Source organism: Convolutriloba macropyga, chromosome 3 (genome assembly GCF_964194025.1).
Source record: "Convolutriloba macropyga chromosome 3, txConMacr16.3, whole genome shotgun sequence".
Lineage (NCBI taxonomy): Eukaryota > Metazoa > Xenacoelomorpha > Acoela > Convolutidae > Convolutriloba > Convolutriloba macropyga.
Window position 1 is genome coordinate 10,680,325 of NC_134470.1, and position 22,645 is coordinate 10,702,969.

The 22,645-nt window shown below is 35.0% G+C and overlaps 1 protein-coding gene across 7 annotated transcripts in view; it reads right to left on the minus strand.

Moving 5' to 3' along the window:
* The window catches only part of LOC142335925 (uncharacterized), a 147,860-nt gene that overhangs the window by 67,720 nt on the left and 57,495 nt on the right, over window positions 1-22,645 (minus strand). For all 7 annotated transcript variants that reach the window (XM_075384316.1, XM_075384319.1, XM_075384320.1 and 4 more), the window contains exons 4-9: window positions 20,526-20,866; window positions 20,062-20,139; window positions 14,259-14,435; window positions 11,911-12,024; window positions 3,207-3,299; window positions 394-492 (exon numbers count right to left, since the gene is read on the minus strand). In XM_075384316.1, coding sequence (XP_075240431.1) covers window positions 394-492; window positions 3,207-3,299; window positions 11,911-12,024; window positions 14,259-14,435; window positions 20,062-20,139; window positions 20,526-20,866 — 902 coding nt within the window. The remainder of the gene's footprint in view (window positions 1-393; window positions 493-3,206; window positions 3,300-11,910; window positions 12,025-14,258; window positions 14,436-20,061; window positions 20,140-20,525; window positions 20,867-22,645) is intronic.

Below are 22,645 nucleotides of genomic sequence, written 5' to 3' on the forward strand. Positions count from 1 at the left end.
CTTGCTGTAAAAAAAGCGAAAATAAAAAAATTCTTTTTAATTCCATATTATACGCTGGAGGGCTTTCTGACAATACCACTCACAACTCTTTACGATGATTATATCGATCGCCCAAAATTGACTGAACAAAAAAAACCATTTGAGTATATAGTTCCTCCCCGACTGAAGTGGGTCGGAACAACAATTCAGCATTTTGGCTTGTGTTCCTTAGAGGACGATATCCGCAGATATCTTTCAAAACAAATCAAAAGCCATCCAGTACTTAGGTAAGGTCATAGTTGTGAATAAAAGTTTTCGTGTATTCGATTTTATTCCAACTAAATGTTTCAAGCCCTTCTAGGCCATTTGTTATATACAGGTATGAATTTGTACACTTCGTCAAAATATTTGTACCGGTTGGTTCATGACAGTAGCCAGATTCCGGACAACCACTTCTGCCTCACATAACACCTCGTAGTCTGGGTTCATCTTGTCCATGTGTTGCAAAATGTCCTATAACACAACTGCTAAAATCAAGTTCACTACAAACATTTTCTATTTAACATGAACAGTGAATTACATTTCATGTTCATGATCAAGCTAAATCTTAAGTATTGCACCAATTTCCGCCAACCATTCGACACATCTCAAAATGAAAAAAAGTCTACAGGTCTTTAATGTTCGAGTCCTTGTAAATAGGACCTATGAAAAAACATAGCCGGCAGATTGCCGGAATAGCTGCGAAAGAATAGACCTGCGTACCATATAATAGAGATAGAAACAGATACAGATCTAAATTGAAAAAAAAAATCGACGCCGCTCAAAAAACTAGGCTAAAAACATTTAGCGATTAATTAATATAGCTTGCTAAAATTCATTCCACAGACGCCTTTTATAAGGGACCTTCAATGCACATAGGAGTTCCTTTGACCTTAAACAAATTCAAATTAAACTTAAGTTTTAAAGTGCAAAAGTCATTTTCTTGAGTGAGGTAAGTCACGAATGATCAAAATCTAATTACGCAAATAACATAAAAACTTTCGCTAAAGCGAGTGAGAAATGACGTCACGCGCGCAAATGCCGTTAGTGAGAGGAAGAAGTCATTCAGAAAATTTGACTTTTTCAGCTTTGCTGTGTGAATGAAATGCAAAAACGAAAAAAGAGCGTCAGACGACGAAACAAAAAAACATAGCCGGAAGAATTCCGGAAGCGACTCGAAGCACCAAAACTTCAAAAAAAGCTGAAGCCATTACCTTTTGTATTAAACCATTAACTCATTAACTCCCCGGGTCTGATCTAAAAATCGGTGAAATTTAAACTACTATCACCAAGAGAAAGAAAATGCAGCAAAATTTTATTATTGAAAACGTTTGGTAACGTTAAAAAAGTCTGAAATTTTTAGGATGGTCGAAAAACTGATAGCATGACAATGCTGACAGGGCCATCAATTGCCCTCAGATAAATATTGATTCTAATCTCAAAAAGATCGCGAAAGCAAACGGCAGATAAAAACTTTTCAAAAAATAACGGAAAGTCAAAATTATTCAAAAAAGAGTGCTCAAACTTAAGAATCAGAGAACCACTACAATTAGATTTCTAATCACGGCAATTAAGATCAAAATAATACATGATTCTTTCTTGTTGTATATATGCTAGACAACATGATTTCATACTAATTCAAAAATTAATTTAATCATAGAAAAACAAAAGCAACAGAATAATATTCAAAGGCAAAAAATCGTCTAAAAACAATACCAAGCCCGGAAAAAAATTGCAATGAATAGTAATAATTAGAAATGTTGGAAAAGGCTTGCTAGCAAACTCCCAGTACTGCCTTATTTTGAATTAAATCAATTGCACACCGAAGAAACCAAGATCTAAGAAAAAGCTGAATTCATTCAATTTTTTAACAACTGAAAAAATCAATATAACGAATATGAAAGTAGGTGCCAGGACAAAGCTAGAATGATACAAACAAGAATGGGAAGAATATGGACACAATGTTAGGAACACCGTAACAAAAAGACCAATTCTTGATTTTCGAAAGTTAAAAATCAAATTTAAAAAAATCAAGAAAAACGAGTACATTTCATTGATCAGCATTCGAGACATAGAAAAAACATTGAGTCATTCGAGACAAAAATCCAACATGTTGAAGAGAATAAAACAAGAAAAAGCAGAATTCAGACATGCGAAACAATGAAACATTTTGCAAAAAAGTGGTCAAAAAATATTTAAGACTGCATTTATGAAAAAAATTTATCTTTTTTTTTCAAAAACTTAACACCAAAAATGATTGAATTTTTATTGAAACAAAATTAAAGTCCCTCATGTTCCCCAAAATACTAATTCTAAAAATTAAAATCAAAATACAAACAAAAAACTGAAAAAAATTGGCAAAAAACTACGAAAATCGGATTAGCAAATGCACAATTTTATGAAACAAAATTACATCGAGGTAGAAAGAGGCATTGAGTATATGAATTATCAAAGGGAAGTTGCCATATTAACTGATTTTTGACAAAAAAACAGCTAAAAGATCCAAAAATGAAGAAATTAATAGAAAAAAAAGCCAAAAATTAACTAAAAAATCAAGAAATATGTGCCAATTTCGCATTTGAAACTCAATTTCAGGCTACGCAAATTAGTGTGCTATCAATTTCCGGGGTTTACATTTCAACATAGCATCGATTAAAAATTACCTCTACAAAAAACCAAATTACAAGCAAAAAAAACTAGGCCACTTAGACGAAAAAACGGCTAAAAACGGTTATCTATATGTGCCATTCAGTCAAAGCTACTTTTCTATGTCAAAAAGTCATTCACTAAACGCAGCGCATGATCAAAAAACTTTTCTCGCTCAGAAAAAATTAGTTCACACTGCAATTTTGCTCGCTTTCGCTTTTAGGTCAAAACATCGTCTGAACGAATAGTACTTCCGGTAAAAAAAAACCTTAAGAAAACCAATACTCCTCTTCGAGTCGGAAAAAACCAAGAGCACCGCAATATAGCTTCGCTCAGCTTACAGCTTCGCAGCTATAATAAAAAAGAATTTCAAGAAACTTTCATTTCGCTGCGAATAATCTCAAGATCTGTAAAATCTGTCAAAAAATCTTGCAAGGCAACGCATCTTTATCAGATTTACACAAATTTTCCCAAGAACTTATCAGACAACTGTGCATTGGCGTGCATAATTTCATTTCTTACAAAATAGTATTTGATCATACTTTAATGAGAAGTGAGTATCTTGGAATCCTCTGAACAGGTTTGATCATCAAGTCATCTAGTGACAGCTTCGAGTCCTGTCTCCTCTGCAGCAACTGAAACAACCAATCAGAGAGGAGGTCTACTCTGTTATTTAGTGAGATATGTTTTAAACTGATATCGAAACAATCCTTTTTTTACTATCAAAGATTTTTTCAATACGCCGTTGCGAATGGCTCAACGCGTGTTCATTCATTGAATTTTTAAACAGATTGTTGCATGTTTATTTTTTGATCATAGTTTGCAAAGCCTAATAGAACAATAGAACGTACGTAGGTAGTAACCCTAATTTCGTTGGGGGGGGGGGCATATATTTTGATGTTAAAAACTCCACAATTGAGTTACTCAGTACTCATGAAAAATAGTTACAACAAGCGTGCGAAATCAAGCGTGGAAAAAGAGCAAATTAACATTATTGCGCTCAAAAAAAGTGAAACAGTTCATTAAGGCCGCTCTAACAGACTGGCGTGTTTTAGGTCGCCATCGGCCACTCAGTTGATTAAATTCAAGGGTTAAAGCCATCAAAATTTTGCCACAAATTTTCTCCGTTTTCAACTAAAGCGATATTTAAAATCTAGTGCTAGTTGTACTTGGTTAAAAACCTAATGACGTCACTAAGTCACTGCGACGACTGCAAAAGGACCTAAAGACATCACTTTACTTAAAATGTTAGCAGGAATTGTACATTTTTAATCGCTTTGAAAAAATCCCAAATGACTTGAAATTACGGTCAAAATCAAATAGCAGGCTAGTAAAAACTTGTACGGGGAAGAGATAGCATCAACATAGCCATCAAAATAACAATAAAAAAGTTCCGATAAAACTAGTTCTTTTTACTATTACGGTTTAAAATAAGAAACTAAAATCATATTCGCCTTTTCTCAAAATATAGAAAACACGCCTGATATGTCAAACTCATTCATCTCAGATGATCAGCGGAAAAATTTTTCTTACCAAACACAAAAGCAAAATGTTGAGTTTTCTAAGCAACTGATTTTGAGTTTTATAGTGCAAAAGCCATTTTTTTAGTAAAGGAAAGTCAAGCATGATTAAAATCTAACACGCGAAAGGACCCTCGACGAGTAAATTATCAAAAACATATTGCCGGAGAGAGAGAGAGAGAGAGAGAGAGAGAGAGACATGACGCTACGCGATTACAAATGCTGTTGCAGCAATTTTTTTTTGACTTTTTTAGCTGTGCCGTGTGAAAAAATTTAAATGAAAACTAGCGCCCGAGACGAATAAAAATAGTAGGGAGTAGCGGAAATAAAGCTGCTATGCGTTTCCATCTTTGCAATTTTTATTCTAAAAATATCTTCAACCTAGGGCTATTAAAAATGGAAGTTTTTCGACTGAAAACCTAAATAGCTCTTTCATATTAAAGTCTATTACAACAGTGCGTCTAAAACGGGGGTTTTTGACAACTCATCAAAATGGTGAAAAAATAACTGTAAAATAGAAAAGTTAGACGATAAAACATAGCCGGCAGATTGCCGGAAAATAGCCGCTGTCGACCTGCTTGATGCATATTGAGGTTGAAACAGAAAAAGAAAAAAAGGAAGAGATGAACTGACCAAAAAAAGTTCTAATTTGGTGTGCAGTTTCAGTTGGATTCTAAAATTATACTTAAGTCAGCGTCTAAACTGAAACCTAATAAGCTTAATGCCAATGTCAGCTAGAAAACACTAATGAACTTTGATAGCCTAAATCTCAATGACTTAATGACCGGGCATTATCGGTTTATCCCGTCTCTTTCGATTTTGATCTTTCGACTTTGACAGTATACACCACATTGTGTAATTGAATGCGTGAATGAATTTCAAATCCATTCAGTTGAAGCTGTGAATGAAGTAAAACAGAAGTCAAACGTGAAATAGACTTATGTAAAACGAAAAACGTGATCGAAAGGTAAAACGAATTAAAGAACATAGCGGGACATGTCCAAACTACAATCCAAAGAATTGATTTAGCATTGACCTGAAAAAAATAGGCCATGTTAGGTGTCCAATGAGAACAATTAATTTGACACCATTGAGATTAAGCAATTTTAAAACAAAAGCAAAAACAAGCCAGACTAAAATTTCAGATCTATTTTTTAAAGACATGGTAAAAATCAAAAAACGACTACAAAGAACTCTGCCACTAATTGAATTCCCTTGTTTTTCATTATCAACCAATGAAACCTGTCAACAATGTGGTTAAGAGATAAGACAGCAATAAGTTTAATAAATACTTGCAAAACTCAAAAATTCACTAATAGTTTTAAAAAGCGTGCAGCTTATAGGTCAAAGAAAGCAATAGCTTTGGATTAAAAAGACTTTAAACAAAAAAAGCTTTTGTAGAAACCAATGAAAACGGTAAATAATGAGACAGAGATAACATAATAAAGTTGACAAAAACTCTCAAAACTCCAAAAATTCTAACAAAACCGACTAAACGTCGGACGAATTGCTCTTGAACGACTAGTGGGAGCTCTAATCAATTGCACCCTGCTTCAGTGGGGGGAGCCTAAATGGGACTAAGAAGTTATATAAAGGGCTTCAAATAACCACATTAGAGGTTAACATATACCACTGTTAAGATTTGAAGTGAAAAATGGCACCAGTTTCGGCGCACTTTTCATTTGACTTTTAGTATTAAATTGCCGCCAATTGAGTTCAGCTGCTTGAAATTGTGATTGAGAGGGAATTTTAGATCACGCGAAATGCAAAAAGTCAAGGGCGTAAAAGTCACTGGAAAAGTCAAAATTGTCAAGCGAAAATTTTGCATAAAAAAAGACACACACGTTTACAATAATTGCTATGAACTACGTTCAAGAGCAATTAATAAGGTTTGTTGAAAAAATTGATGTCAAAAACATCGAAGGCATCTTCTTTGAACTGAAACGATTTCCCATTAGCAAAAAAACAAAACCCCTATTAGCAACCCATGAGGCCTGTTATTAATGAGAATAGACGATAAGACAACAAAAATTACAAAAGTACAATTTTTGAGAAAGCAGTCTCAAAGTCATGAAAACTAATAAGCCATTGTCTCCGACCATTAATTAGGTTCTTTTGCGCCTCATTATCAACCAATGGGACCTGTCCTTGATTATACTAAGCGGTAATACAACAGAAATAATTTTTGAAAGTAGGCAAAATCAATAATCCTGTAATGTTTTTGACAAAAAAGTGTTCAGGTCATAAAAAGTTTCAGCTGCCCCTTGATGAATTCTAGCAGTTTCAACTAGACGCATTTAGAACACATACGTATCATACTAAAAGCACTCAAGGAAAAAAACTCTGAAAACAGAAGTCAAATAGACGCACGTGAAAAAATACTCCCGAAAAAAAAACGAAAATTTGTTCAAACACCAATTTCTTACTCCACTTTAAAGGCAGTTTGAAAAAAATTACGCATTAAACCTACTCGAATTTTTGCTCCCTTTAGTACTTCAGTGTGACTAGTATCACCACTCTAATTTGATTTCTTACTGAGTGAAAAAGCCGAAAAAAGATTGATCAGATCTTAAAAAAAGACAGTACACCATTACAACCCAAATCCTTTGGATTGCAAAAAAAGAGAACGCCTAAATAATAGCCGTTGAGAGGCTGACGGCGGCTATTAAAAATCAACCATAGCAGGCTAAGTTCTGAAGTAGAACCCGAAATGAAAATCAATGCTCTTTGCAAATCATATAAAAAGAACCAGACCAACAATCGAAACAGGTAATCTCTCCGAACGTAAAAAAAACCAAGAAAAAAGCCACGAGAGAAAACAAAATTTGGCACACAAACAGTTTACTGGATCTACTTTACAATTAAAATTAGGAAATTCCACACCCCAGAACCATTTGCCTTTCCAATCAATTTCCTGTTTCAGCGAGATCAAAATCTCGACTCATACTTGAATCGAATGATATCAAAGTGAGCGAAAAGATCTTACAAACGAAAACGTCTCAAAAAAACTGAAACTTGAATGAGTATCCCAAAATAGCTAGGCCGGACTTATAGCGCCGCAGATATGGAATGATTGTCTGTTTCAGAACTTCGAAGCTTAGAATTACGACATAGCAAAGTTTTTTTCGAAATATTTCATAAATCAAAAAATTGCATATATTGCATACAATATATATGCATCACGTTAAAAACATTAAAAACTCACTTGACACGCACTCACTTGACCGTATCTCCTTGAATTGAAGTAAGGTCAATTTGAAACTGAGGAAGTCATTTTTGAGAAAGAGTGAAGTCAAGAGTGACCAAAAATTTAATCAGGGGAATGAACGAACAGCACTATCCACTAAGAGTGAAAATGACGTCACGCACGCAATTAAGTCCAAATTGTATCAGTAAATAAAAAAAGGCTGATTGAAATTGATTGTGGCGTCATATGCTCGTAACAAAATCCTGTCGATGAAATAAAAAACTTAGAAGGACAAGTCATGATTTACATTCCAAAGAACTGATTTCACTTAAGACCTGACAATTAAAATTTTTACAGTAAAATCAATCAAGGCAGTCAAAAAAAACCCTGTCACCAAATGCGCAAAAGAGAACAAAAATCCAAAAACAAATAATAATTTTTTTTCTTTTTTCAAGATTTAGTGTGCTAAATATCCCTATACCTGACAACAAACTTATAAAATATTAACTTATGTATCCTTCGAATGAGTACATAATACATCAACATTGTAGGAATCAATTACAGACAGCAAAAAATGCAACTGAAGAAAATTGGCAAATATCAAAAAGTGAAAACCAGTGCCTCCAAACTAAGAAAACCTCATAACTATATGCCAAAGACCTTAACAGCACCACATCATAAAAATTTATAAGTCATAGATTACCTTTTATTCTAGGTGATAAGACAAAAGAAATAATATAATAACATAACCGACTAACGTCGGGCGAAGTGCTCTCAAACGACCGGCGAGCGGTTGGCTTCGGCAACAGCTAGCCACGGTTAAGTGACCTCAGGTCACTACCTCTTTATCCCGTTTCTGAAGACGAAAGTCAAATGGGTCAGACAAAAAAAAGCATAAAAGACAAACAGGATTAATATCTTTGCTAAAGTTTGCTTTTGAGAGCAATTAACAATGATTTCCCAAAAAGTGCCTGTTATATTATTTATGATAAAAAATATTTCAACTATAACTCATTGATAATGAGGATCAATGATGATGAGATTACGCTACATAACCGCAGCTGAAGTGCGGCATCAACAAAGAGAGAGAGAGAGAGAGAGAGAGAGAGAGAGAGGGAGAGAGAGAGAGAGAGATAAAACAAGAACGAGAAAGAGAAGGAAAGGAACCTTGACCGAAAGAGAGAGAAGGACGGGAATATGTTCCATGATTGGATTCGACACTTCAACTTCTAGTTTTTTAACCTTGTTAATAAATAAATCATTTAGAAAATATCTGAAAAGGCAAAATTAAAAAACTGTCCAACTTTGCAATAAAAAAATTCAAAACCATTTTTTGTCTCGGAAGTTCTGTCAAGTAACCCATCTGCGAGACTTGAAAAAATTTGTTGGCCAGTAATGGTCGTTAAACTCAGAAAAGGACAAAAAATATTTAAAAATTTTGGAAAAATTTGAAAATTTTAAGATCATTCTAAAATCCAAGACATTAATATCTTAAGAACCATTTCATTGTCTCAAGAGACCATCCGTTATCCCTTTTTCAAGCCTGAAATAGTTTCACAGGCTCATAAAGATCCATACAATTGGAACAAAAATTTTCTAAAACTTGAAGTTTAAATTTTAACCAAAAATTACTCAAACTGGAGTCATAAAAAATGTTGATCACCACTCCATTAACTCTAGAGACTATGTCGCCGCTTATTATCATACCATGGAGGTCCCAGGTCCTCTGTTGCCGGAGAGTTCAAAAACATGAAAAAATTGCAAATATTTTAAAACATTGCTTAAATAGGTGATATTAAAATCTTGAACATTCCATTACATCTATAAACTTTGCAGTTATATATTATCAAACCCTAGAGGAAGTTCCGTGGTCCTTGAGGCTAGAAAAACCTAAAAATTGACAATATTCAAAAACTCTCAAAAAAATTGCAAGTTTTTTTAAAAAAATTGCTAAAACTTGTAATATTAAAAAGTTGAAAATTAATCTATGACAAACAAAAAATTTCCAGTTACTTATTATCAAACCCTAACGGAGGTTTTGCTACCCTTGAGGCTCAAAAAATCTGAATAATGACTAAATTTAAAACAAAATTGGAAAAAAAATGGCAAAAAAATATCAAAAATATGCTAAAATTCGTGATATTAAAATCTTGTAAGACATTTCATTTATTCTAGAAAATATTCAGTAAACTATTTTCAAACCCTAGAGGAGGTCCCTTGGCTCTTGAGGCTGAAAAATTCTATTAAAACACAGAAAATTTTTTTTAAAAAAACTTAAAAAAAAGCAAGTTTTATAAAAAAATTTCTAAAATTTGTGATCTTAGAAAGTTTAAAAACTATTCCATGGCCATTTAAAAATTGTCAGTAACTTATTATCGAACCCCTTAGGATGTTTCCCGGCCCCTGGGTCTGGAAAGACCTGAATAAGGAAAAAAATTGTCAAAAAGTTTGAATAAATTGCACGTTTTCTCAAAAAATTGCTAAAATTCTTTATGTTAAAATGTTGAAACCATTCCATTACAACTAGAAACAATGCAGTGACCTATTATCGAGCCCTAAAGAGGTTCTTTGACACCTAGGGCTGATAAAAATCAAATAATGTCAAAAATTTTTAAAAAGCTTGAAAAAATTGCAAAATAGTAAAAATTTGCGTTTTTAGCAAGCGGTTGTTTGTCAGTAGCTAGCCACGGGAGGGAGGGGGGAGGGGGTCACCGGGGGTTGATTAGGGGGCACCACTGGCGTGGGGGCATTAGCGCGGTAGGGGGGGGGTGGGGGTGGGGGCAATAGGGGGGGTCAACAGTGGGGGGGTCCTCAACCTCTAAGAACCGCCCTTCACAACATAAGTATAAGTATAAATATCCAAAACAGTTTGAGCTGAAAGGCTCTAAGAGCACTTAATGCCCGCTGGGAGCTACACGTTTATCCGTTTTTGAGGACGAAAAGTCAAAAGCGTCAGACGGAAAATCGGTAAAGCGAAAAAACGCATTAAAAAAAGACCGACAGGACTAATATAATTGCTAAACTTCGTTTGAGAGCAATTAAAAAGGGGCAAACATCAAATTTTCAGTAACATTTAATGACAACAAATATCGTCAAAGTAAAAAAGCATACGCTGCCAAACGATGACTTCAACTAATTGAATATAGGCGCCATTAGAACACACAGTATAACTTTAATAGCGCTCAAGAAAAGAAACACTGCAAAGAACAGTCAAATTGTGGCACCTGAAACAAAATTCGCTTCCGGAACCCAAAAATTTGTTCAAATACCAACTTCTCACACCACTTTTAAGGTGCTTGGAAATAAATCATGCTTCAAACCTACTCTTTTTTAGCTCCTTTACTGCGCCAACGTGATTAAAATCACCACTCTAACTTGACTTCTCACTTAAGTGACAAAGTCAAAAAAACTGAACAGATCTTAAAAAAAGACAAAACACCAATACAGTACAAATTCTTTAGGTTGGAAACAAACCAAGAGAAGGCCAATAATAACCTCAGCTACCGCTTTACGGCTACTAAAACTTTTAGTTCCAAATTAGGATTTGTAAAAAAAAATCAAACGACTTTCCGTCAATTAGAGTTTGAAATGGGCTGTGAAGTTGAATGTTTCAGTTGCAAGTTGGCGAAAGTCAATTCGAATTCCTATATTGTTCAAGACACAAAAGTCAAAATAATTAACAAAAAATAGCTCTAATTACAGCAAACGAATACGACATGTACATGAATGACTGAAATGAATGACTAAAAAAATGCTGCATTGGAGATTTTGCGATTGTCAACAAAGCAACAACTTACAGCCCACCATGATTGGCGATTGCCAAATTGTCCGACAGGCTGTTCCGCCGACAACCAAAAAGTGATAAATGAAGCTGACAACTTGCAACTTGACCAAACACGCATTGTGATGGCCGGACGACCTAGTGTTATTTTTGCCAATCCAGTTTGTCGACCAATAACTTGTCGGTTAAATTTCTAGTTTTTCTTTGTCAACTAATCCCCCGGTAGGCCAATTTTCCTAGCACCACTATCGTCGTTAGCAGTCGTAATTAATTAAGTAGTGACGTCAGAAAAATAGTTCCGAAATGAAACGGGATGTTGTTCTATGGCCAAGTTAAGCTCAGGGAAAAACTTTTCCCTCGGTAAATGTTTGAAGTTTTAAATACAAACAGACAAGTGGAGGCATTGTGGCTAATCATTTTATTTTAAAAACTCCAATTTTTGCTTTTTACATAATGAAAGGTGATAATAGGTTGAATTTTGGTTTGTTGGTTCATTGAATTTCCTGAGCATTAACCGGAATTCATAATTTTACCTAACAACTTACCCAACCCCTGTTATGTGCCCGCAGTTACGGAACAAGTGCCATTACATAGTGATTCATTACGCAGTAATGTAGGAGGGTCGCTTGGTGGGTTTAAATAACAAGCACCCACTGTTCCTCGAGGGGGGGGGGGGGGGGGGGGGGGGTGACATAAATATTAAAAAATACCAATAATTTGATCAAAACATTAGCTATTTAACCCCACTCAAAACTAACCTCCTCGTACTTCACGAAGGCTGACCTCTCCCTGGCTATCAATTTTGCTTCCAATGACCTCTTGAAGTGACTCACAAAACGTGCATACGTCTCACACAGATCAGGGTCAGAAAACTAAACACAAATTCTTGTTTATTTATTGGTTACAGGTTGGGCCACTAAAACTTTTAAGGATTTTTAATTATAATTGGTTCTTGATATAAATTGGTTATTCAAAGATGCTCTGAACGAAGCGAAGCGCCTGAATCAAAACTTCATTGTTGACAAAATTTAATTCATCTGATTGTCGTTCGCCCGTTGAGGTAAATAATTGCTCCCCCTAACTAAAGTTTACTCATTTTCTCAGCTGTCTTATTTTTATTGATAATGTTTCAATAGTCTAAAAAGAGGTTGGACTGTCCATTTAAATTTATATTTACCATTATAAAATTAAGGCGTAAGATTATAAGAATATCAATTTTGGATAACCGATACGAATTGTTTTATGGAACTAATCAAGAAAGACCCCGGAAAATACATTATGGCTCAATGAGTTGGAGAGCATTCAAATTCAGCAATTAATGTTTCTTTTTTTATACTTTATTAAAAAAGTATTGTAAGCTATTAATGACGACTCAGGAGAGTGTACGCTGCAAACCATGTATAACTTTAAACCATCAGGGAAAATACGGCAGTGCTCTTTTGGTTTCGTCCAGGAGGAAGGTAAGTCAAACAGTTTCAGAAACAGTCAAACACAATTTTTTAAGATTTGTCCGCAAAATTTCTGATAACTCCTAGAATTTGAAATCACTTCCTTGAAAACGATTCAAGTTAACGCTAAAGCAAAGATTCAAGAGTTTCACCAAAACAAACATACCCGGCAGATTGCCGGAAAATAGCCGCCATTGATTCCAATAAGTATGATTGGGATTGAAAGAATAGATATTGAAAAAAAAATTTTTGTACAAAAACATTTTTTAAGTCCTATTTATTTTGATAGCATTTGGTAGTTGAACATTCTTCTGTTTCTTAGAGAGAGGCTACAGGGGCTACTATCAATACCAATAAGCATTAGAGAGAGGTAACTAATACTTATAGGAACGATGTTCAAATAGCGGGCATCTAAAATTGGGCTTTATGGGTTTATCCCGTTTCTATTTCTGACTTCAATTTTTATACTGACTCTGTTCATTTTGAATTGCTTTGCTGAGCAACTGACGTTCAAAATCACTTTTAGCAGAATGAAAAGAGAGAAACTAGCCAAGAGAAGTCAAAAAGACTTCACGCAAAATGTCGAAAAAGCGGCAAAATGAGGTAAAGCCAAACATTTTTTTGTTCGACGAGAAAAAAAATAGGAGCGCTATAATAGCCGGCTGAGAAGATGAGGGCGGCTATTAATAAGACAAAAGTCGGGTATGGCCTACCCGGAACGAGTTTCAAGTCTTGATCACTACATTTCCAATGATATTACATTGAGCAAATACATTGAGCATATACTAGCAAAAATCTTTTTTTTTTCAATTGGCAGAACAAAGTGGCCAAGACTAATATCTTTGGCGGATGTCATAATTTTTTTTCATTCTCTTACAAGTGAACTTTCTGGAAGTGTTCGTGTTATCTTGTGCTTCTATTTTCACCATAAAGAGTTCTTAGTCAGGTCACTGTAAGCAGCGGCCTTCTTCTTTCGTTACCAAACGAAAGCAAACCAACAATAAAACTGAGCAGTAGTTAACCCAAGAGTTGTCAAGACTTGGCCAAGACTTGCTCAAGACTTGTCAAGTTTTGGCCAAGACTTGGCACAAGACTTAAGACTTGATTTAAGACGCGCCAGGTCTAAAAAGTGACATGGTCAGAGCTCTGATACAGTACTGATCCAGACTTGCAATTTCACTGAATCAGTACTGATCAAGACTTGACGTTCAGTCCGGGCGGGCCAAAGGCAAGAACAAAACTTCGTCCCGTCTATCTTCTACCCCCTATAAGCTTAAGTGCTGCTAATTGGCATCATTTGACTAGGACTGTGAGGACCATTTTATGACCTAGCAAGTGGGTTGTTTTGCTGTAGTTTGGTTAATTAGAGTAATGCCTACTTGAAAACAACTTATCCCGGGTCATACTGGATCCCTCGGATCACGACCAATGTCTGACCGGCCCCGACCATTCTGTAGTCGCGAACCTCATCCCGGGTACCTCAGTTGTGAAAATTATGTTCCTCAAGGTGTGTTCGCGACCCTGGAAAGGTATGAGCCAGTCGGATTTTGGTTGTTGACAGGGATTGCACAAACGGCGCATATTTTTAGTGTACATACTACTCAGGTAGAATCTTGCAAAATAACCATTCGAAATCGACTGGTTAGAGTTCGACTAACAGTTTCGAGAAGGAGAGGTCCAATTCTAGACGTGGGTCCCCACAGCTGAACGATTGTGTCCAGTTTCAGGAGAAACGTGTGATGTGCTTTGAGGATCTCAGGCACTTTGTAGATCATGAAACGGACCAGATTCTCCTCACACGTGTCTGGCTTGTCAAACAGCGGCTGCAGAAACTTCTAAAACAAAAGAACAATCTTTTCCGATTAAAAATTTCATAACATACCCGGCAGATTGCCGGAAAATAGCCGCCGTTGATTCCAATAAGCATGATTGGGATTGAAAGAATAGAAGATATCGAAAAAAAATTTGTACAAAAACATTTCTTTAAGTCCGATTTATTTTGATGGCATTTCGTAGTTGAACATACTTCTGTTTCTTAGAGAGAGGCTACAGGTTTTTTATTCTGACTCTGTTCATTTTTAATTGCTCTACTGAGCAACTGATGTTCAAATTCACTTTTAGCAGAATGAGAGAAGAGAAAAACTAGCCTAGAGAAGTCAAAAAGATTTCACGCAAAATGCTGAAAAAGCGGCAAAATGGTAAAGCGAAAAAAAGTTCGACGAAGTAAAAAAAAACATAACAGGACAGGTCCTGAAATACAATCCAAGGAATTGAATGAAAAACATGCGTAACCTTCCATGACCAGCAGAACAATTGAACAATCCCAGCCAAAAAGACGAAATCTCGAAAGTTGAAAAACTAAAAGAATCAAACTAAACAAAAAAAACAATTATTCCTAAAACTCTTGAAACTTTTAACCTGAAGGCCATTTATGACACAATGCAATATAGTCATTAACGCACGTAAAAGACTTGAAAGATATTAATAGGCACTAAAGGTAGATAATCTCGAAAAAAATGACAAATGCTTCAAAAAGAAATGTGAAAAATGCTTCAAATGAAAAGGAAAAATTTAAAGATATTTTTCGAAAATGTCTGGAAAAAGTGTTCAAATTCATTTTTTCTCTGTGAAGTTCTGTCTTGTAACTCATCTGCAACATTAAAAAAGTTTTGTTGGCCAATAAACATAGTTAAACTCAGAAAATAAAAAAATTCAAAAAATTTAAAAACAATCAAAAAAATTTAAATTGCAAGCTTTATTTTAAAAATTACTTATATTTGCAATCTAAAAAAACAAAAAACTATTTTGTTGCCACCAGAAACTCTGCAATAACATACTAGCAAACTCATTAGCAGCAAGCCCCTGGCCACTGAGGAAAAAGACTAAAATTTCAGGAAGTCAAAGAAAAAATTTCAATTTGAAAATCGCTAAAATTTGTAATATTAAAATCTTGAAACACATTCCCCAGTACCACTAGAAACTATGCTGTAACCTATTATCAAAACCTAAAGGAAATGTTTTGGCTGTTCAGGTTAGAGAAACCTAAAAATTAACAATTTTCAAAAATTTGAAAAAATTGGCTTATGCCATGGCCAATAAAATTTTTGCAGTAAACTATTAGCAAATCCTAGCCGAGATTTCTCGCCTCCTGGAGCTGGAAAACTTGAATAATGACAATTAATGTCAGAAAATTGGAAAAAACTGCAAGTTTCATCAAAAAAATTGGTGAAATTCGTGAAGTTTAAAACCATTCCATTACCACTAGAAACTATAAAATAACCTATTATTGTGACACCAAGAGCTGAAACAACAAAAATATTCAAAACACTTGAAAAAATTTTAAAAATTAGAATAAATTACAGTGTTTATTTGGTATTTGGTGTAGCAATACATATAGCTCTTAAAATGGCCATAAAAAGTAATTACGTCTTGCAAAAGACCTTTACCAACTTTTACAAACCTCAAGTTCAGACTGGTCCAACAAAAAATCCGAAAAAAGACAAACAAATTGCAACATTTTGGGCGCAAAAACTTCTGAAAATGACCTGTTAACCTTGAATTACGTCCTTCTCAGTAGCTTCATCACTCTGAGTACTTGAAGAACTACTAAACGCGGCTAAGGGCCTCTAATGAAACTTGATGCCCGCTGAGCTTTACCTGTTTATCCCGTTTTGAAAGCTCAAAGTCATGAAAAAAGGTGTGAAAACATCTTACAAAAATTTTAAAAAAAGACAGAGCACCAATACAATCCAATTCTTGGATTGTAATAGGAGCGCTATAATAGCCGGCTGAGAAGATGAGGGCGGCTATTAATAACCATAGGGTGTAGCTTTATTTCCGATGAGCTGAGAAGAAGTTCTCAATGAGCTATATAGTAAGTCCCATAAAGTTGCAACGCAAGCGACCGTTCGAAAAACTCCCGACATGCAAATGAACAACGAAGTACTGATATTTGCATGTTTTATAATTGACCTTTGAAACGTTCGATAGCGTTGCAACTTTACGGGACTGACTATAGATTCATGTCAACAATAGCCTCATAGATCTCGGTTGCAACGAAAGTCTGATGTCAGACACTCAAAGTTGGAGCAAAATGCAGCCATGGTCACTTAAAAAGAGCAATACTGCTCGTCAAAAGAACCGTCCAAAATTTTTTTTTAAAAAACACTTAAATTCCATTGTCAGATATTAGATACCGTATATAAGATTAAACAAATTCAGCAAAAGATGAGATTTTCTATATCAAGAGTTTCAAGTAAACCTATAGTCTCGCCTCTTTGTTTTCAATTGTGGGACCCTCGAAAATTTTTTAAAAATGTAAAAAAATTCTTAATACCTGATAATTTTTCAAAGGGAAAAATAACATTGCACGAAATCTATTATTTCGCTAAGTTACCTAGACAGCTACCTAAGGTTATCTTAACCTAAATCAGCGTTAAGTTGCCTAGCTATTATTACCAGGCGCTAACTTTACGGTTAATCAATGCTGCTGAGGAACGCTTGAAGCAGAAATTAAAGTTGTGAACGGCAATTTTAGGAGTCTTGTAAGGCCCCCACCGCCCTCCCCCAAAACCAGTCCCTCGTCTGTCAAACAAAAGCAGCTCTTCCGACCGTAATTGGTTATGTTTTTTGTACAATTGATCAATGGATCAGTTCCAAAAAACAATCAATTTGAAGGGAAGTTTGAAAATTGCCAGTGGAAAAAAACTAAGTGACTAATTCTAGATATGATTACCATCTAAATATGATCACCAATAATAATTGTCGACAAAAAGTTTATCTATTTTTTTGTAAAAACTTTTATATAACTTTTTCTGGACTTTTTACAATTAACAATTATTCAATTATACCCCAAGAGAAACTGAGCAGTTTTTCTTGAATTAAATACTTAAAAAATTCAGATATGTTTTTTGCTTCGGCCACGATCTCTAAGACCCATAAATTGCTTAAAAAGACAATAAACATAAAATACTTCAATTTCTAAATGGAAATTTGAAAGAAACTTATTAAAAAAAAGGTTTGAAACAAGATTTGAAAAAGGTATGTTTTCGAAAAACTTTTAATATTGAATAAACCTCTCATAGTGTTTAGGACTAAAAAAATAGAGTCGCCTCAGACATTTTTTAGCCTCACAACATAAAAAAGCGTCATATCTCGCAAGAACCTTTTGTATTAAAATTCTACTCATAAAAGGCATTCGAATGATAGCTCATCTATAGTAAACTCCGATCAGACACAGAAAACAATAGGCTAGGATAGAGTTAAATCCTCGATCACATAAGTTTCGAACAACCATCCATAAAGTTATCCATATGAAGAAAAATTGACAAATTTGGAATTGATGACACACTAATTTTTTCAAGAGTCAAAAACTGTTTTAACTGTTTCTTTAGATTCGTTAAATAAGGTGATCTCAGCCTCTAAATAGCAGGAGAACAAGATTAATACCAAAACCAATCAGCAGTATACTAAAATAAACTCTGATAACTTAAAACTGTAAGTCAAGTCTGTAAACTTTTAACTTTACTGCTCGCGCATATTAATTTATCCAGTTTCTATCGATTTCGCATTTTGACCGCGAACGTTTTCGCGTACAGTTGCTGAAGAAATCAAAATACTATTCCGTTGAACAAATTTGAAAGTCGTGACATATGTAAAAAGACTGGCAATTGATTCGGAAAAGGAAAACTCCAACAATAGGTAAAAATCAAAGTCAAGTTAGCGGACGTGAACAAAAAATCATAATCGAGGAAACGAACTTTTCTTCAAACAGTTCGCTCCCTTCACTTTACAATTATAGCGAAAAAATGTCACTCCGCAAAACCACTGGTTTTTTTGCTCCGCATCCTGTCTGTCTAAATTCATTATGTACTTTATTCTGGGGGTGCAAATCAAAGTCGAAAACAGAAGATCAAAAAGTAAAATTCTCCACCACAACTAACAAATTACCGTTTAAGAGTAGCAAATTCAATAAAGTTCGCCCAGGCCATTTTAGTAACATTTTAGTCGTAGAGAAATGTTACAAATTTGTAACATTTTAGTCGTTGAGAAAATTCAGAAACTTTTTGCTAGCATTTAGAATAATCAAATCATCTATAAAACACCTCGGGTTTCTCCCATTATAGCCCCCCACAGCTTAATGGTCAGATAACCTATAGCCCGCAATCACGGTAAACATACAACAAAGGGGGGCTAAAATTTTGTCGGAAAGACCCAACATCTCTACCAGATTGAAAGAATATAGCCGACTAACGTACTAACGGGAAGCGAATTGTCCTCAAACTACTGGCAAGCGGTTGGCTTCCTCGGTAGCTAGTTGCTGCTCAGGGAGGTTTGCTGTAGCTTAAGGTGTTGTGATTAAAAGGGTGAGCGTGGGTAGAGCAAGTGTGCTGGTTTACGGGTTGAATGAGTTGGAATGGTGGAGTTGGGATAGAGGAAGTGGGGGAGAGAGGTGACTTAAGTAGGGTGATGTTAAAGGCGGAGAGGTGTCGAACTCTAAGAACCACCCTTCACATAATGAATTTATACCTCGTTGACTGATTCGGTGAAGTTCAAACTTTCAGACTGGTGAGCCGTATGGCTCTAAGAGAACTTAATGCCGTCCTGGCTATAGCTGTTTATCGTATTTTTGAGGACGAAAAGTCAAAAGGATTTGACAAAAATCGGTCAACTAAAAATTGCAACAAAAAAGGCCACAGGGCTTATATAATTGCTAAAAATTTCGTTTGAGAGCAGCAATTAATTATCGTCAGCAAATTCCATAACAAATAAACTGCCTGATTTAGGAATTAAAATGAAACTTCATGTTACTAAAATAAAATGGTAGATTTCTGTGACGTCATTTTAATGTAATTAACATCACTTAGGGGAGTTCAGAGTTTTTATCAGGCTCACTTGGCAACTGACATTTTAGCATACCATATTTTAAGTTACATTTTTTCGGCAGGCCACTTTATATTAGGATGCACAAAACTATTTTTAGAGCAAAAACATTAATTTGTTTCCAGAGGCATATAAAACGCAAAATAATAAATGGTAAAGAATTAGATCGAAACTTCATCATTATAGCCTTGCTGCTCTTATAGAAATCTAAAAAAATATTAAAAGCCTACCTATCGTTTAGAAATTTCTGCAGGAAATTCAGCTAACTTAGTAGTTGATAATAGATGGGTTAGAAATAATTATTCAATTCAAAAACACCGAACAAAATGCATAAATGACAATGGAAGTAAAAATTCTTTTTAATTCGAATTTCATTCAGCCCTGATTTGCAATGACGCCACAAAGGGACATACAATAAGCTTTAAAAACACAAAGAGGGGATTTTGTATATCCTGAGGGCATGGATTGTATTTCCCTAATTCTAAACAGTTTATCCACAATAGTCTTTGAATGAATCTTTTGAACTCCGAATCCCAAGGTAGTTGAAGGTACGAGGAATTAGAACTGAGAATAACTGACCTCTGTTAGGTACTCCAAGGATGAAACGTATGACTTCTCTGTTTCCAGCATCGTGCGCAGAATGTGCACCACTGTATCCTAAAAAAAAACAGAACAAAAAATTATTCGAATGTTAGCTAACTTCTTAACTCAATACCTGTTGCAGAAGGCAGATTTTGCATAAAGCGCACACTGTGAGTCTGTTATGGACATCAAAAAGTAGCTGGAAATTATTCGCTTTTAGTAACAATATTAGCAGAAATTAGCAGGTTTAATTTTGTAGTCCAGACATGAGGCCAGGTTTTAATATTTAAAAGTTGAATTGCAAACTGTAGAAGAACCTACTGACGTCGGGCGATTTTACAATGACATCACAACTTTTCTGATTAATCTGTAACTTAATGCAACAACAATAATTTTCAATCGTTCTCTTTCCACTTGACAATGAGTCTCGTTTAAGTTAAAATGCAATGCTAAATACGGACCTTGGGTGTTGAATTCCGGGAACAACTTTTCCGTCTCACCCATTTGCCCGATTCAGTTCTCCTCAGAAGTCCATCAACGGACGCTGTCGAGTTCATATGTTGCAATGAGGGAACATTGAAGTTCAACGTAACTGCAGTTCCTGGTGCCCCAATTGCAGACGAGAACGAAGTCCTGGCGTTTTCAAGACGTCCAGCGTACTCTGTGGACCCAATACTAACCCGGGCTTTTCTCGAGTACGACTGGCTGCTCGGGAACCCATCCCGACTCGTAAACATGTCTGGGCTCAAATGGCGACTAGCACTCAAATCGGACGCTCGTCTCAAATCTGCACTGTCGATTCCTGGAGGGCAAAAGTGCATAACAATGTACTGCAATTTATTAAGAAACTTTTTCATCAAACTGAATATGAAATAGCGGTCTAGTCAATGATGGTGTTATAAACTGATCATAAATTTCGCATGTTTACGAGTGGTAAAATTCAATTGCTCTGTACACGCACAAGCCCCAAAATGGTAAACAAATCAGGCGATGTTAAAAAACAATAACAAAAGCTCTTTTCTCCTTCAGTTTTGACACAATGTGACTACTTAGTTGAGTTGTCAACCAATCTAAAAATCCCGCCCACTAATTAAGACTGCAGTCAATATATTCAATCCTCGATTGTAAGCTTTTCGAGGAGTAGATTTGCAGACTAATCCTTTTAGGATGGCACAAAAAGTTGCTCTACTAAGTTACGTAGACTTTTAAACCCAATTAACTCCTCGTTTTCCAAAAATGAGAGGGTAAAAAGTTAACAGCGATTTCTGGGTTCATCGCCCTCCTGCTTTTATTCGTTGTGAAATTGCAATTTTTTGGAAGACGAATTTGTGCTGCAATTATCTACGAAATAAAAAGGAGTTTTGGTTCAGGTACAAACATGGTCGAGGTGTCCACGGCTGTGAGCATTTTGTAAGAAATTAGCTAAAGGTGTGGAAACTATATTTGAAAGACTAGTTCCAGGATCACGAGATAATTTGCTGAAAAAGATATTGTCAGCACTTCTTACAAAATTCAGCACATTTTAACAAGTTCTATTTCTTACATAATAAAATGAGATTATTGAAAGTCATGTAATATAATCAAATTAACAAATGCGACACAATTTGAAAATGAAGAATTTCAAAGTAAACGAATTGCTCAAAAAGTCAAATACACGAGGCAGAATTTTCTGCTGTGCTTTATCACAAAACTATTTTCATTGCAAATAGCGCATCATTTTTGCTTCAAAGCAATTCAATTCTTTAGTCAAGATAATATTTTTTCTTTTATTTATTGGTAATTCAGACACTTAGTTTTTAGGTGTTTTTTTCACATATGCTTTTACAATTTTCTGTTAAAATGAAAGCATGCAATACCAAAATGAACACCTCAACCGCCAGAGTATTTGAAGAATCACGAATTTCCCACGAAATATCAAAATTTCAACATAGTATTACGCTTGTTTGCAACTCAAATGATCACCTGAAAAAGCTCAACAAAAAAAGCTGAAAAATTTTGAGCACAAGAAGTCCTTAAGAACTTTCATTGAAAAGAAAATAGAACTGAAGTATGATTTAACTTGTTTTTACTCTCTTGCTTAACTTGCTGTTTCTTAACGAGAGGATAATAGTTATTAGGGATGGTACCTAAAACCTATATCAACAAAGTTAAAGTAGCGGGCATCTAAAATTGGGCTTTATGGGTTCATCCCGCTCCTATTTTTTTCGCTTTCGATACTGACTCTTTTGATTCTAGATTACTTTGCTCAACAACTGCTGATTAAAAGCACTTTGAGCAGCTTGAGAAAAAAGTTAAACTAGAAGAACCCGCATAATTAAAAAATTTTTCAGGCCAAATGTTGAACAAGCGTTGAACAAAGGTAAAGCCACACAAAATTTTATTCCATGAAAGAAAACAGAGTAGCACAAGTCCTGACCCAAAACTCAAAGAACTCTGTTTGACTAAACAAATTTCTAGACCTAGAATGGACTATGAATGGATTGGCAAAAACTATTTACAAAACAATCCGCTTATTAAAATTAAAAACGGTAAAAATCAAAGCAAAATTTCTGCATGTGAACAAAAAACAACAAGTGAGCAA